Source organism: Schistocerca nitens, chromosome 2, assembly GCF_023898315.1.
Source record: "Schistocerca nitens isolate TAMUIC-IGC-003100 chromosome 2, iqSchNite1.1, whole genome shotgun sequence".
Taxonomy (NCBI): domain Eukaryota; kingdom Metazoa; phylum Arthropoda; class Insecta; order Orthoptera; family Acrididae; genus Schistocerca; species Schistocerca nitens.
Genome location: NC_064615.1, coordinates 764074247 through 764090680, shown reverse-complemented (window position 1 = coordinate 764090680; position 16434 = coordinate 764074247). Strand labels below are relative to the sequence as shown.

Here is a 16434-nt window from a genome sequence, read left to right as displayed (position 1 = left end):
GCATCAAAATAACCCTAGACAGCGGAGCAAGGAGCACATAAAAAGCAGGCTAGCTATGACAGAAAGGGCATTCCTAGCCAAGAGAATACTAATATGAAATATACGCCTTCATTTGTGGAAGAAATTTCTGACAATCTATGGTTGGCGTACACCATTGTACGGTAGTGAAACATATACTGCGGGAAAACTGGAAGAGAAGGCAATCGAAGCATTTGATATATTGTGCTACAGAAGAATGTTGAAATTAAAATAGACTGATGAGGTAAGGAGTGAGAAAGCTGTCCACAGAATCGGTGAAAAAAGGAATATATGGAAAACACCGACTAGAAGAAGTAACAGGATGATAGGATATCGGTTAAGAGATCAGGGAATAACTTCCATGGTCCAAGAGGGAGCTATAGAGGGTAAAAACTGTAGAGGAGGGAAGAGATTGGAATGCACCCAGCAAATAACTGAGGACGTAGGTTGCAAGTGCTACTGTGACAGTAAAAGGGTGAATGTTGGCACAGGAGAGGAATTCGTGGCTGGCAGCTTCAAACCAGTTAGATGACTGATGAATTAAAAAAGAAAAATAGTATATCTGGGGTGCAGTGGGTAGATGTGTGCTTTCATACCATTTCCAGTGAATAATCCTCATCAACAGGTTTCAGGAGTGGCAGGAAAATCCTCAAGATGGTTTTCTGAGTCTGCTTGCATCCATCCCACAACGAGCACAACAGTCTATTCAAGGCCTTGGTGGTCTCACGTCACACTGAATGGTACGTGATAGACGTCAGTTCCGGAAAAATGTTAAGTTTAATTCTTTAATACCTTTTGTAAACATCTCCAAAAAGTTTGATAAATACTTGCTATTTCCGTAAGTGTATTTACTTCTAAACACAGTGTGGCAGTTTCAAGTACCTCACCTTAGAACCTGCAGTGCGGAAGAATTATCGCTTTGTCGCTGGTCAAAACGAATTTCTCGTCAATATTTTGACCTATTTAATAAGATTCCATGTAATTATCTTTGTCGGTGTGTTATCGTAGATGTGATATGAACCCACCTTCAAGGCAGAGACGAAACTGAAATCACGTAAGTGGTTTGAAGGCACAGCCTCAAAAGATGCGAAGTCGCTTTCATCGTCCAGCTTGTGTTTTCTGGAATGCAGAGTGTATTGCTCTCACCGATGGCCTTACAAGGATTTAGATGAATTATACGCAAGCTTTCTGCACCAAAGGGATGAGACGAACCTTTATTGGAAAAGTGAATCATCTTTCATTAGGTTAACAGAACCGCCTGCAATGTCCTTCAGCAAGATGTAAATACTTGGGAGTTCAGTGATGAGCGAGTTACTGGAACATCCATAGTATTCACGAAATTGACATCCTCTCACGGACGAATAAAGATGCATAAAATTGCAGACGCCATAGGCAAATAGAAATTGAAAGTGCGATCTAAATTCTCAGTGCCAATGGTGGTGGGATGGAGGGGGGGAGGGCATAAATTTACACTTGGATCTTTTTATCGGTAACTAGACTCATAGACAGATGTAACCGAATACTTCAGAGAAAATCATAGCTCGCAAGTATGTTGTTCGCCAATCATCGTGTCATAATTGGAGGAGACTTCAGTCATGCAATAGTCGACTAGGATAGTTATTATTTTGAAAGTGGTGGCGTAACATGACCTCCTGCGGAACAATACCATGACTTCTGTGAAAACTACCTAGAACAAATTGAATGAAAGTCCATTTACTGACTAAAATATATTAGATCTAATGGCAACGAATAGACATGATCTCATATAGGGTGTCGACTTTTAAACTGGTATCATTGACCTTTAGGCACTTGTAGGAGCAATTTAAAATCCAACTATAATAAACAGAAAGATTTAAAAGTTTAACGAACTAGATAAAAAGGATGTAGTGTCATACCTGAATGAGGAAATTGTAACAGTCAGCTTTGAGCAGGAGCACGTATAGGAACTACAGCTGTAGCATAGCAGAATAGTTTACTAATCAGTGGAAACATACATACCTAGTAGAACAATTCGTCATGGAAAAGACCGTCCAAGCCATACAATCTCTCTACCAAACTTCTAAAGGAATAACGACTTCTACACAGTAGATGAAAAGCGTAGGACTATAACTTGAGGAATGCTGAAGCAACATGTTGGGCTGTCCAAAGGACTGATGTGGCGTAATCTTATAGAAATAACCATCGAAAAACCCGAAAGAAATTCTTTTCATGTGTAAATTTTTCCAGTGGAACTAAAGTTAGTGCGCAGACTCTCATGGATGACACAAGCACTAAAAGCTAAAACAGAAATGCTGAACTCCAACATTAAATGTTTAATTCTTTAAAATAGAACAAAGTTACGGGTCCCGATGTAATACTTAAATACTTATCATAATATGCACAAGATGTACAGTTGATTGCGCCTCTTTCTTACTCGCTATCACCCTAGGTACTTCGAGAAAAAACTTCAATCTTCCCTGCAGTTGGAAGAAGGCACAGGTCACAGCCGTAATAGAACTGATGGACAAAACTATCACCCAATGTCTTTGACATCCATTTGCTGTAGAATAAAACTTTATAAAGTGACTTATCTCAAACAGAATGCCAACCAGCATGGATTCCGTAAACATCGGAAATGCGAAACACAACTTGCGCCTTCCCGACATGACGTCCTGAAGACCATGGATCATGACAGGTTCATGTTGTTTTTATTGACTTTCGAAACGCATCTGACTCGGCACCTCACCATCGCTTGTTAACAGAAGTTCAGTTATAAGTGGTATCATGCGAAATTTGTGACCGGACTGAAAATTTCATGGCTGTTAGGACGCAGCCCGTTATCTTGGATGGACTGTGATGACAGAAGTAAAACTTCAAGCGTCGACCAGGGAACAGCGTTGGGACCTTTTTCTGTTCATTTTCTATATTACTGGACTGACAGGCTATATTAATAGTATCCGCAGACTTTTCGCACATGATACACTTATTTATAATTAAGTACAATCTGAAAAAATCTGTACAAATGTTCTCTCGAGGACTGATAAGACCCCAGAGTGATGCAAATATTAGCAACTTGCTTCAAATTTTCTGAAATGTATAAATGTAAACTTGTGCACTTTAAAACATGCAGATACGTAGTATCATCCAACTACTCTTTTAATGACTCGCAATTGGGTTCAGTCAACACATAAAAATTTCATACGCTCAGTCGAAGGTAAAAGACGTGTCAGACTACGGTTCGTTGGTAGCATTCTGGAAAAATACAGTCTGTCAAAAAAAGAGAACGCTTAACAAAACTCGTGCGATCCGTCTAGAATATCGAGTAAATGTGAGACATACAGGACACAGGACTAATAGGGGATACTGGAAGTGTACAAGGAGGGCAGCAGATACGTCGAGGTGATGTTGGACTGTACTTGCAGATACTTAAACGTGAACAATAACCATCCCACCGACGTCTACTTCCGAAGTTTCAAGAACCAGCTTTAAGTGAGGTATTTAGGAACACACTACGACCCCTACACATTACTGTTGTAGGGACGGCGGATATAGCACGCACAGTGGCTTTAAACCATCATTCTTGCCGCACTCTATACGCACATAGAACCGGAAGATGGCCTAATAATTGGTTCAATGGTAAGTATCCCTAAAAGTAGTTGTTATATTTCTAGTCTAAAGGAGAAAACTCACAAACAGGAAAAATGTGTCGGAGAAGTGTTGAGTAAAGTTATTGACGCGACACAAATTAACCACGGAGGACCATAGAGGAAACAAAGAAACCTTGTGAAACAAAGAATGGACGAGAATGATAACTCTGCCAGAGGTAGAGAAACCACCAGTTAATTTGGATGATCAGTTTAAACGGTATTGTTCAGTTTCTATAAGAAGTTTCTGATTCAAACAAAGCACTAGAGCTGATATTTTCAATAGTATTAAATAGATTCACGAAACTGATATGGGGGTGTTTACTCTCAGCGAAGCTAGAGACTGACTTTAATTTTGCTCCGTAAAACTAGCCACTTTCTACAATTCAAAGCAAATGTAAGAATAACCAAATAATCGCACTTAGAATAGACCAAGACGATAATAAACTCGGGAATTCACGAAAGACAACACTCATTAAAAACTCCTGGCATAAGTACATATTTGCCGTGTTGTTTGTTAGTGGAGGGCGACCGTGAGCTCACGAAATTTCAGTATAAAGATTATCAGAAACACTGATACAAATTTTCTTCATTGGCTATACCAGTTTTTGCGTCATTATAATTCCAGTCTCGGATCACATTGGTTATTCGTGATCAGGTTATTAATTTCGATCGGTAATTCCAATAAATTTTTACTCAAGTCTGAGGATGGTCATTAAATATCGAAAGTAATAACGTGACTGCAAATAAACATTGTGATCCAAGACTGGATTAATATATGATCTATAACATAATAAAGCATATATTTTCGTGGATGACTGGAAACTTTTTCGTGACAATGTCGCAAGTTGTATAGCAGTTCTAACACTTAAAGCATTTTCAGTAGCCCATAAAATCGTCATCTTATATGAGCCTTGAAAGGATGCTCACTCTTACCACTTTCTGACGCAGCCATTGGCCAAGCCGCATTATGGAATATCGAAAATGACCAGAATTTAAAAACTGGCGTAGCTAATAAAGCTTGTGTGAGTATTGACCGATAATCTTTATAGTATGGTATATGAGTCTCTTCTCCCATCATCGTTGCTTATGGCTCTTCGAATGTAACAACCGTGATACAGTATGACTTAATGGGCAATATCGCAACTGGACGTCAACAGACTGGTGCCGTATAGGCTAGTCTTGCGAGCCACACCTCCTCCTTAACTGGACTAGTCGACTGGCGTGAAACATGGAGGAAACAACTGCAAACGGTGTTCAACGAGAACAAGGCGGTGCAAACGGGAAGAACTATGGAACGTTTTCGTGACGTTGTTTGGAATCATATTCCATGTTAAAGGCACTGTTGAACGGTTTGGCAATAATCTCAGAGCTGACGTTCACCTGAAAACAGCCGTCTTCATTGTTAGCAAGATGACGCTCCCTGTATCACGGGTAGAACAGTCGTCGGCTGCATGACAACGATGAAACATTGAAAAAACTACTTTTCGGTAGCCCAAAAGGCGTGGGTCTTCTTAGGAATCACTTTAGTCGCCATCTTCACCGTGTGAATCTGCATACGCTGCAGGATGCGCCATATACACTGTGACTCTGAACACGCAATGAGACTTGCCGCTTGAAATTAACGCTTCTGGTTAGCTAAACCTGCTGTTATACGCTAGACAGTACAGCAGGTCACAATAAAATGACTTCACAGAGTATACCCGTATACCGTGTTGTATAGTGATAGGGACACAGTGTTACGCACCGAACTCGCGGCCGTAAACGTCTGCTGCGGACGCGACACCGAACATCAGCAGCAGCAGCGGGAGCAGAGTGGCAGCCGCGGGTGTCCGGCGTGGCAGCATGCTGGCGGTCCACGTTGTGTCTGTCTGCACGGGCTGCTCGGCGGGCAGCACTTTCTCCAGCCAGCTGCGCCCACTTATATAGACTCGGTTCGCTTCTCTCCCTCTCCACCGTTCGTTGCTTCCGGATGGTCCGTCTGGCCTAAACTGCGACTGGGTCGCTTCTTAACTCTCAACACCCATTCTAGTTTTACAAGATGAATCTATCCGAGAGTAGCTTTCAGGTATACTGAGTAACAGGTTCATAAAGTATTTCACTTGTTGAGAGTAAACGGTCACTTTGATAGTTCGCACTATTTTCACATTGAATCTTCATGTGGGTGCAAACGCATTACTACTGATTCTCCACAGGGTTTAATATTGAGACAGCTCCTGGTCTTGTATATTACATATACAGCGTACCCCCCCAAAAAAACTCCGAGAAACTTTAGGGACAGTTTCCTTATACAGAAACACGTAAAAGTGTCTACTAAATGTGGGCTCTAAAACCCATTCCTTAAGAGCTACGAAAATTTGTTCATTTTCGATACTACGAAATAGATCTCTTCTAGTGCAAGCTCTTTGCTTTCCACATTTTGGGAGGAAGTAGTACGGAATAAAAGAAGAAAAAAATGTGGAGAAGGCCTCGGCTCTAAAATTCTTACCTAAAGGGCTATGAGCACCTGTTCAGTAGAAGAGATGTGTTTCACACTAGTGAACATTTACAATTTTTCACAACTCCTAAAGTATGCATTTTAGACCACCTTTTTGCGGGACTTTGCAACAGAAGATATCTGTTTCACAGTTCCAAAGATAAACAACGTTCTTTAAAAAAATATAAAATGATAAACTTTACGATTACGTTGAATGAATGTCTGAACTGTGGAATGGATAGTACACTCGAATTGTCGTGTGGTGTGTTGTAACTGCAAGTGGTGTGCTTACTCTGTCTTATTGTAAGCAAAACTTTACGAATTGATTGGGCAATGCAACTCGCAATACCAATAAAGAAATACAGTCTCTGCAAAACACATTCAGCCACTTAAGCACTGAATCCTAAAGCCCTGTTCACGTAACAAATAAATTAAATTGTCTTACCTCTAAAGCAGCAACAGAGTAATGTGATCTACTCTGGTCTCTCATAAAAATTATGAATGCAAAAGCTACAGGTTCAGCAGTGTGCAATGCCAGCCGTAATACTTGAAACCCACGTAAATTTCATTTGGCTGATAAACGAGAACATTTAAGAAAATTCAACTCTTTAAAATCTATATGACCTGGAGTGGGAGGCGGTACTTAGAAATGGCTGTAAACACTATGGGACTTAACATCTGAGGTCATCAGTCCCCTAGACTTAGAACTACTTAAACCTAACTAACCTAAGGACATCACACACATCCATGCCCGAGGCAGGATTCGAACCTACGACCGTAGCAGCAGCGCGATTCCGGACTGAAGCGCCTAGAACCGCTCGGTTACAGGCGAGGCGGTACTGATTATGGTGAATTACTAACACTCATTTATTTTAGCAAAGTTATTGCAAGTTAAGTTTGGCTTTTGAAAAACATCTGATAATTGAAGTTACATTACTCACAATTGATTCACAAGCCATGAGATTTAAACAGCAAGTATTATCTAACTTCATTAATCCAATAGAAACGCAAATCATCAAATAACACATAGATTTGTTAAAAAATCTTAAAAGCACTCCAAAGTTAAGTATTTTACTAGCCCTTTTTTCAAAATCTTTTACGTACATTCTGGGGTTACTCAACAATTACAAATTATCAGCCAACTCTCATCTATACTAACGCGCTGGCAAAAACATACATCATAATTACTTAAAAGCTTACATGTCCCATGCGAAATTTCTGGAGGTTACTCACCTGTTTTTGTTGACGTTTGTTGCGTTGTGCTGTCTGCTTTATATTGTTAAGTACGATGTCTATAATTTCATGGTGACGTAATCTTCTTATAGTAGGAAAAGACACAATTTTACGAATTTTATTAGGTGAATTTATATTTTTCAACACAAGATGCGGGGAAAGCATGGTGGAGTCGTTTGGTATTGAATTGATGATGTCTTGAAAATCTGAAATGAGCTTGTCCCAATCAATGTGTATTTTATGACAACAGATACAACAAAGTTTTCCAATCTCTTTCATCATGCGCTCTGATGGTTTGGAAGAAGCATGGTATCTGGAAATAAAAATGGGTGTAATATTTCTAGATCGCAGTGTGCGTTTCCAGATTACTGATCGAAATTGCGGTCCATTCGCTGAGATTACCTTCCGAGCATGTCCAACATGAGGCAAAATTGCGTAGTAAAAGTGTTAGAAACAGTTGTAGCAGTGGCTTTTCGTAAGGGAGTGAAAGATACAAATTTCGTACTTAATTCTACAGCAACGAAAATGTAACGGAAACCTCTATTAGTTCGTAGAATGGGTCCAAATAAATCATCAGCTGCCATATATCTTAATTTCATGGATACAATGGGATACAGAGGGATAATGTGAGATATTGTAGAAGATATTTTGACAAATTTTGTAAGTAGCCAAGACTCGTCGAATACGCTTCTCCATGTTTGTGAAATAACAGTTCTGTCATGGTATCAAAAAACATTTGCGAGCACCGTAATGAGCGTAACTCAAGTGTGTATACCAGATTAACTTATTGACAAGTTCTTCAGGTACGCAGAGAGTCCAATTATCGCTGTCAGAGCGAGCGCGGCGAAATTATTGTGCACTGTGTAGTAATTTCTGATTGTTGTCGAGCTCGTGTCACGCCACAGATGTCTGATCTCTTTCCAGACATCGTCTTTGCTTTGCTTTCTGGCGATGTCTTTTAACGGTGCCGAAACAAAATTTTCAAAAGCTACCTGTTTAATATACAGGAGGCTGAAATTAGTTTGACAAAAATTAGCGGCGATTTCTTGCTGTTTACTGCACAGTGAGCGAGAAAGAGCACCTCATACAGTATTCTGGGTTCTTGCGATGTGGACATGGTAAAATCAAATTCCTGTAAATAAAGTTTCCTATGATTGAGTCCGTCATGTGTGAATTTAGCAGATAAAAGAAATTGAATAGCTCTGTGATACGTGTATAGTGTTGTGTATCTGCCATATGAAAGTGACGAAATTTAGTGAAAGCCCAAACAACACACAACGTTTCGAATTCGGTGATAGAATACTTTCAGCCGATGGGAGGATGCGACTAGCCAACGCGCTATTCTTCTTGATAGTTGTACCATTTTCTTCTATTTCCTGAAATACATGGACCAAGAGCAGCAATCGAAAAATTCTTTGTCGGATCAGGATGTGATGGAATTGGAGCGTTAAGTAAAGCATTTTTTAAATTGAAAAAACTCGGACTGTGCTTGGCCTTCCCATGACCAGATAGTATTTTTACCTGTAAGATGACACAATCAAGGGGTATCTAGTGCAGAGTGGTGTGTGAAACAGCGAAAAAAATTGATCAGACCGAGGAAGCTGCTAAATGTTTTTTTGGTAGAAAGAATTGTAATGTCACGGATGGCTTGTAGTTTGTTGGGATCGGGCGTAATGTCGTCAGCTGAAATTACGAGACCTAGAAATTTAATGGAAATCTTGCCAAAATGAGATTTACTGAGGTTCACGGTAACACCTTTTGCAATAGAATGCGAAGAACAGAATTATGTTTCGACCAAGAAGGTTCTGATATTAAAATATCGACGATGTAAGTGGTAATTCTGTCTCTTAATTCATTTGGAACAATAGTATTCATCGCACGGATAAAAGCAGCGGAGCTAATTGTTAAACCAAAAGGCAATTTACAAAATTGGTAGCAGTTACCGATACAAAGGAAAGCAGTGTATTTTCTGCAAGTAGGATGCAGGTGAATTTGCCAGAATCCAGATTTTTGGTCCAGAGTAGAATAGATTGACGTTCCATGAAATTTTTGTAGGAGGTCTTCCAGCGTTTGCGGACGATCGGTTTCAGTAATGATGATTTCGTTGATCTGATTTGAATTCAACACAAGGCGAATTGAGCCATCTTTCTTATTAACGACGTGAAGATGGTTAATATATTGACTAGCGGCTGATTCAGTGATGGTCTAACATAGCCTGAAGTTCTTGCTTGACTTGATCTCGATATGTGAACGGAATGGAATGTTTTGCCTTGAATGTGCCATAGTGTTTTACTTGAAATTCGTAAACAAAACTGGACATATTTCCTGGTACATTATTAAATACTTCAATGTGCTGTAAAAGAATATCCTGCAACTGTTGGCGCTCTTCGTCCATCGAAGCTTTACATTCACTCAACATCCTATTGATCGTCTGCACAATGTCATAATCTACTTCCTCGGGGATATTTTTCCTAAGGAGATACATGTCTGTAATGAATGTTGTATGCAAATTAGTATTCTTACATGCTGAAATCACCTCTACTGTGTTAATGTCTTGCTCCTCAGCTGACGGAGTATTCTGAAAAGAGACAGATAGCTGTTGCTCAACGGATTTCAGTATAAGCAATGACTTCTTAAAGTTGATAAAATTCTTCTCGGGTATGCAGCCGGATCATGACGTCTTCAAGACACAATATTTCTGCGGTCCAACTGGCCGCCATCGTCAGGTGAGAGCGCTGGTGCACAATCTCGCCGGAACTGACTTCCCAGCGCAAGCGGCAGCCCATATATAGGCCGCAGAAGGCCCACAACGCGTGCGCGAAAAGGTGCCGTAGCTGCCCTCTAGTGCAGTAAACATGCCGCGCCGCCGGTGGTGGAAAGAGGCGAAATCGAGATATCGCTGTCAAAAATAAAAGAAATTTAAAAAATTCTATTCCGACGATTGAGACGCGGACCGTTGTTTTTTAATGTCGGATAACACCGGGTCCCAAGTCTTACTTAAAAGATAGCCCTTGTCTCTATTAATAAGATTGTCAGATAAATGAATCTCTATTGATTCTTTTAAAACACAGTCCCAATAGCGAGATGCAGGGGCAACCATTTGTGTCGCATCATATTGCATTCTGTGTCCCTGGGTGAGACAGTGCTCCGCCACTGCGGATTTCTCGGGTTGAAGGAGCCGTGTGTGCCGCTGATGCTCAACACATCGGTCCTGAATGGTCCGGATCGTCTGACCAATGTAAGCCTTCCCACAGTGGCAAGGGATCTTGTATACACCGGGCTTCCTCAAACCCAAGTCATCCTTAACAGAGCCAAGAAACGCTCTAAGCTTGGCCGGCGGACGAAAAATACTTTTGATGTGATATCTTATTAGAATTCTTCCTATCTTCGAGGAAATGCTCCCAGCAAAAGGCAGAAAAGCCACCGATTTGCAGGTATCTTCTGGTGGTTCAGGCGATGGTCCAAACTGGAAAGCACGACGGATCTGTTTATCTGTATAGCCATTCTGCTTGAACACAACCTTAAGGTGGTCCAATTCTTGTGTCAAGCTTTCTCCATCTGAAATGGCATAAGCTCTTCTCGCCAACGTTCGCAGGACCCCTGTACGCTGGAACGATGGATGACAGCTAGAAGCATGCAGGTAACGGTCCGTGTGCGTAGGCTTTCGATAAACACTGTGTCCCAGACAAAGGCTATCTTTTAAGTAAGACTTGGGACCCGGTGTTATCCGACATTAAAAAACAACGGTCCGCGTCTCAATCGTCGGAATAGAATTTTTTAAATTTCTTTTATTTTTGACAGCGATATCTCGATTTCGCCTCTTTCCACCACCGGCGGCGCGGCATGTTTACTGCACTGGAGGGCAGCTACGGCACCTTTTCGCGCACGCGTTGTGGGCCTTCTGCGGCCTATATATGGGCTGCCGCTTGCGCTGGGAAGTCAGTTCCGGCGAGATTGTGCACCAGCGCTCTCACCTGATGATGGCGGCCAGTTGGACCGCAGAAATATTGTGTCTTGAAGACGTCATGATCCGGCTGCATACCCGAGAAGAATTTTATCAATTATTACGCCGGGAAAGCCTTCGTAGTCACTTCTTAAAGTTGATAACAGCCTCATGTTCGACAAGGAAATCCCTACCAAGGATGACGTCGGTTGTTAAGAGAGGAACGATCCAGAAATTGACATGAAATGTGTGATCAGCAAGTATAAAAGATAGGTGGATTTGTACTTTCACATATGCTCCCTTGTTAGCGACTGCGCCCCGAACTTTCGTTTTACCAAGTGGAAAGATAGGACAGGTATTGTGAGCGCTACATTTTTGGCATGCTGTTTCATTTATTACTGTTACTGGTGAACCAGAGTCGATCACTGAAGAAAATAAATACAAACCAAATTGAAATTCAACAACGGGGTGAGAAATTTTCTTTTGAGCTTGGTATTTCTCTTGTAATAATGTGTCCCTAATGTCGTCGAAGGTTACGACGTTTTGCGGAACAGTATTATGAGTAGAAGAATCGGATTGCACGTTTTACGATTGAACAGTGTCGGTAGTTTCTAGTCATGCATTACTGGTGGGCTGACTGGTGGCAGAAGATTGCTGTGATGGTTCATTTATATGTACTGTACGGTTGTTTTGGTCTGTAGAATGCTGCGGTGGGTGGAAACGAACATTAGGTTAATTAAGAATGAACTGAGACTGCTGGGGCTGATTGTGATGGAAGTTGCTGTTGCCAAAATTACGCTTAAATTGTTGATGATTCTCTTCATACTTGTGGTTAAAATTTCTTTGCTGCTGATGGTTTCGATGTGACTGCGACCATTGGTTTTTGTGGTTGCGTAAAATTACTGGAATGGGCTGTACTGGCATAGCTGGGCGGTGGCACTTTAACATTCGGTTGTGCTTCTCGACCGTAATGATGTTGGATATTTCCGCGCTGCTGCAGCTGCGCCAAGAATTGCGGCTGGAAACTGTGATTGTTGGCGTCGAAATTCTGATGTAGTGGCTGCAGCTGAATATACTGCTTGTCAAAATGTTGTCTCTTATTAAAATGTTCATGAAATTCGTTATCGGAACCAAATCTTTTATTTCTTTTGCTATGTAATGGCGAGATTGCTCATTGTAACCGAATGAATTGTTACCTTGATGACTGATATTAAAGTAAGTATTGACCAATGAATAATCCGATTGCTGAATTTCTAATAATTGTAATAAGTCCCTGAAAGCTGAAATGCTTTCCTTTTTCTGTCCGGTGAGAAGGGAAAATCGTTAAGACCGCGGAAGTTTTGAGACACATAATTGTTTGAGCGCAGATTGGCTTTACTGGATATTAAAAAACTGGGTGATTTTTGGAATACTAAAGTGTTCAAAATAGGGTTAACTGATTAGCTGGTCTTTAATGCTTCACTGAGTCATGTCCGACCAATACGAAGATAGAAAAGCATTTTAGAACTCTTCGACGGAGTGACATTGCCTTGCTATGGGTCTCATACACATCGAAGGTTCTCCCTCTAAAAAGTTTGAGATAAATTCGAGCTTGTGTGTCACCGGCCAGTTTGGTGGTAGCGAAAATGAAAATTGCTGCATCCTTTCAAGGGGAGGCAGATCTGTACGGTTATTTCTAAACACCCTGAATTTCTTTACCGATAGGAAATGTTTATAGTAGAATCCTTCGCATTGTAGATTTTGAGAGGGTTCGGCACCGTAAAAGAACTGACTGTGAGATGACTGGCTTGTATCAAAGTCACGCACTCTTTGTAGTCGGCTCATATTATTGTGAGGCTGAAAAGTAGGCGACTGTTGCCGTGGCCCGTCAGTCTGAAACTGATTACGTGGAGAAAATTTTCTGATATTGTCCACTTCCTGACGTAAACTGTTAACTTTCCGATGTAGACAACTATTATGTGCACCAAGTTGGTTTAAAGTTTGCTGCCTGTACTGATATTCTTGAGATTCGGTGAACGGAATGGGAGCTGTGTGGTCTGATTTATTTTCGGTCTCATTGAAAGGGTACAGTACCGCCCGACATTGAAAATAGGTACAACATTCCTCGTTATTCTTGTCAGAACATCATATTTTCTGTAATAATAACTCAGTTTCACTTAATGCACCGAAGCCGTGTAGGAAAGAAGCACAATTTATCTATCTAATTGATCACATGTGCACTCACACAAAATAAATCCCTACATCCAATTTGGTGAGATCTGTGAAATGAATGAATGTATGGTCGTCTGCTAACCAAAGATAGTGAATGTGCAATATACTATCATCTTTGAGACGGTCCTTTGGTCACCTTTAGTGGAACCAAAGAGATGAAATTTACCTGAGCTTTGAGCACCTAAAATGAGGCTGACCAATACGGTAGCATGGTGCTCCCCCACCTCGGCGGAGGTGCGAGATGACCTGAAGAACGGCCATGTTTCAGCACTCTGGCGCTGGATCTTGTGTTGGTAAGATCTGTCATAGGTGTGTTCCGTAAAGACAAAAGAGTGGAGAGAATGGTATGGATGTGAAATACTTAAGAGTAGCTTGGAATAATAATTTCTCTATTTCAGGAACTTTTGGGGAGAGAATTAAATGACAGGTAGGTAATATTAAGGGGATTGTAGTAACGTTCAGAAGTTACCAACGGTCACAATGAAATCACGTATTGCAATAAGTTGAAATACTTACGAGTGCTAGTACTAAGTTGAAATACTTCCGAGTACTAAAGTGAAGCTGAATTACTGGCATGTGTACTGTAAGTTGGAAATATTTAAGAAATGGTGTGTGCAGGACTTGAAATTAGAGACGAGCACTTCCACGTGGTGAGTACTGTGTGAGTCTCAATCTGTGTATGAGACAAAGGATAAAGAGAAGTACTCGTACACGGTATCAGTTGAGGATTCGCGTGTATGACGAATATAATCTTAATATTACTTTGCGTGTTATGTTTCCGTGTAACCCTTGATTCAAACTATAATACTCCGAGAGAGAAGCAAGGTGAGTCATCCGACTATCCAGCAACGCCACTTGGCTTGCATTGCACAGGAAGACGTGCATATATCCTCCAGAGTTCGTAGTAGGAAAGAAAAGTTACGAAGTGGGGCAGTGTCGTGTGAAACTGGGATGAACACTAATTGAAGTTGGAAAGATGAAAGTGAAGTGATTCTAACGTTGTGACTATTCTTTGTGATTGTATTCTATGTTGCCAGTATGATGTATTTCATCTAATTTAAGTATGTGTGGTTTGCATGGGAGAGTAGCAAGACAGGTTCAGAGGCAGTGGGTTATGCATGTTCCTTTTTGTACCGCTCGGTCTGGAGTAAATTTTCGTGATGATGGGTGTGAGAGTCGAAGTGTGAGATAGCAAAAGATCCACCATCCTGTCCAGAAAGTGCACTGTAGCATTAGATAACTACTAGACCATAAGATAGAGAATCACCAATGTAAAGCCATGCCCACTGGGCGGAATTTCGCATGTGTAATTGTTGTATAAAATGTAATGGTGTGTTTAGGTTATCTTTGAATCATAATAGAATTTATCGGAATAAAAAAGAAAGTGAAAAGAAAAAGATTGGTGACCTTGTTCTTCGAATAGTGTGTCGTCATGATACCCAGAATTTATAATGTGTGCGCCATTCATATTCAGTGCGATGGCCACGTGTTGGTCAAAGCCGTTGGGTAAGAAAGAAAATGTGGTATTGCCAGAGCGTAGTGAACAATCAGAGTTGTGTAAATTACTAATAGTCAGAAGTGCGTATCCGTTTCCGTTGCGTAATATTCAAACAGGAGAATAATTTGTAGCTTAATTGTGGGTACTAGAGCTCATAATTAGTCATTGATGTTACTCGAGAAATAACAATAAATCCACTCGCTTGGTGGACCACTCAACTTGCAGGCCTGACTGCTTGATGCCACAGTATGAGCAAGGCATGTGGGTGCCTCTTATCATCACATCTTTTCCTGAGCATAATAATGTGTGTGGAATTGTTTGAATCTAAAGCGTCGACTTGCTTCTGCAGTTTGCGTGTAGTTTTGTTGATCTTTTCTAAATCTGCTTTAATTGTGTGAGGGTCCTGCACCAGCTCTATTTGTTCAAGACCGGAGCTTAACGACTCGATACCATCGGTACACTTTCCTTCAACTTCATGGATTAATGGGTCAACAGTGGTTTTGAAATCAGTTGCAACTGTCTGTATTTGTTTCTGTGATTGCTTTATTGTGTTAAGCTCGTCTGTAACGGAATTTATACTAGCGTTAACATGGGTTGTACGAGTAGTGAGCAACTGCTGTTCTACTTCACGTCTTTGTGGTGCTAATGACTGTAACAACTGATTATTTTGCTCTGTGTGTTTACGGATAAAGTCTTTGTATTGCTTTTCTGAGGTCTCAATGTGAACTTTAAGATGTGCATCTAGTCGAGTGTCTTATTGATCTATTCTTTCATTAACTGATTGGATTTCATCCGTAAGCTTTTTATAGGTTTCACTACATTGATAACTTAAAGTATTAATGTCATCTAAAAGGATTTGGTACTGTCTGCGCATTGTCTGGCTATCGCTTCAATTTTATGGCAAAGACGTTTGTCACTGGCCTTAACCTGTTTAAAACGGTTATCAGTCGTTTCTGTGTACGATTTAAGCTCGTCGCGTTTGATGGAAAATTGTTCATCATTTTTATTAAATCGTTCATTGAACAATGGAGTTGTCTTTTGTTTTTATAGTACGCTGGAAAATTCTTCATCTTGTTGTTTTCGTATGCTGGAAAGTTGTTTACTGAACTGAGTATTCAGATTAACCATCATTTGCATGAGGTTTTGAAGCATCCCTTCCGTATTCTTTTCAATTAATGCGTCGGGTGTCACCTGTGTTGCGTTTTGTGGTCTGGAGACATCATTTACAACCATGGACGTCTCGTTTGTTGCATCACCTGCGCAACTACTGCTAATAAAATCCGACGGATTTCCATGAAAAGACGGAGCACTTTGCACTGTTGCTTCCTCTGACATACTATTGCCAATCGGACCAATTGTGTGAGAAGTAGGCAAATCACCGAACTCACTCGGTAACAATCAAGTTTTGAATTGTGCACATCAGCCACGTGCA

General features: G+C 40.7%; 1 protein-coding gene across 1 annotated transcript in view; it reads right to left on the bottom strand.

Moving 5' to 3' along the window:
* The window catches only part of LOC126234612 (uncharacterized), an 88532-nt gene extending 83012 nt beyond the window's left edge, over positions 1–5520 (bottom strand). The window contains exon 1 of the mRNA XM_049943337.1: positions 5389–5520. Within this exon, the coding sequence (XP_049799294.1) occupies positions 5389–5488 (100 nt within the window). The 5' untranslated portion in view covers positions 5489–5520. The remainder of the gene's footprint in view (positions 1–5388) is intronic.
* Between the last annotated feature and the right edge of the window lie 10914 nt (positions 5521–16434).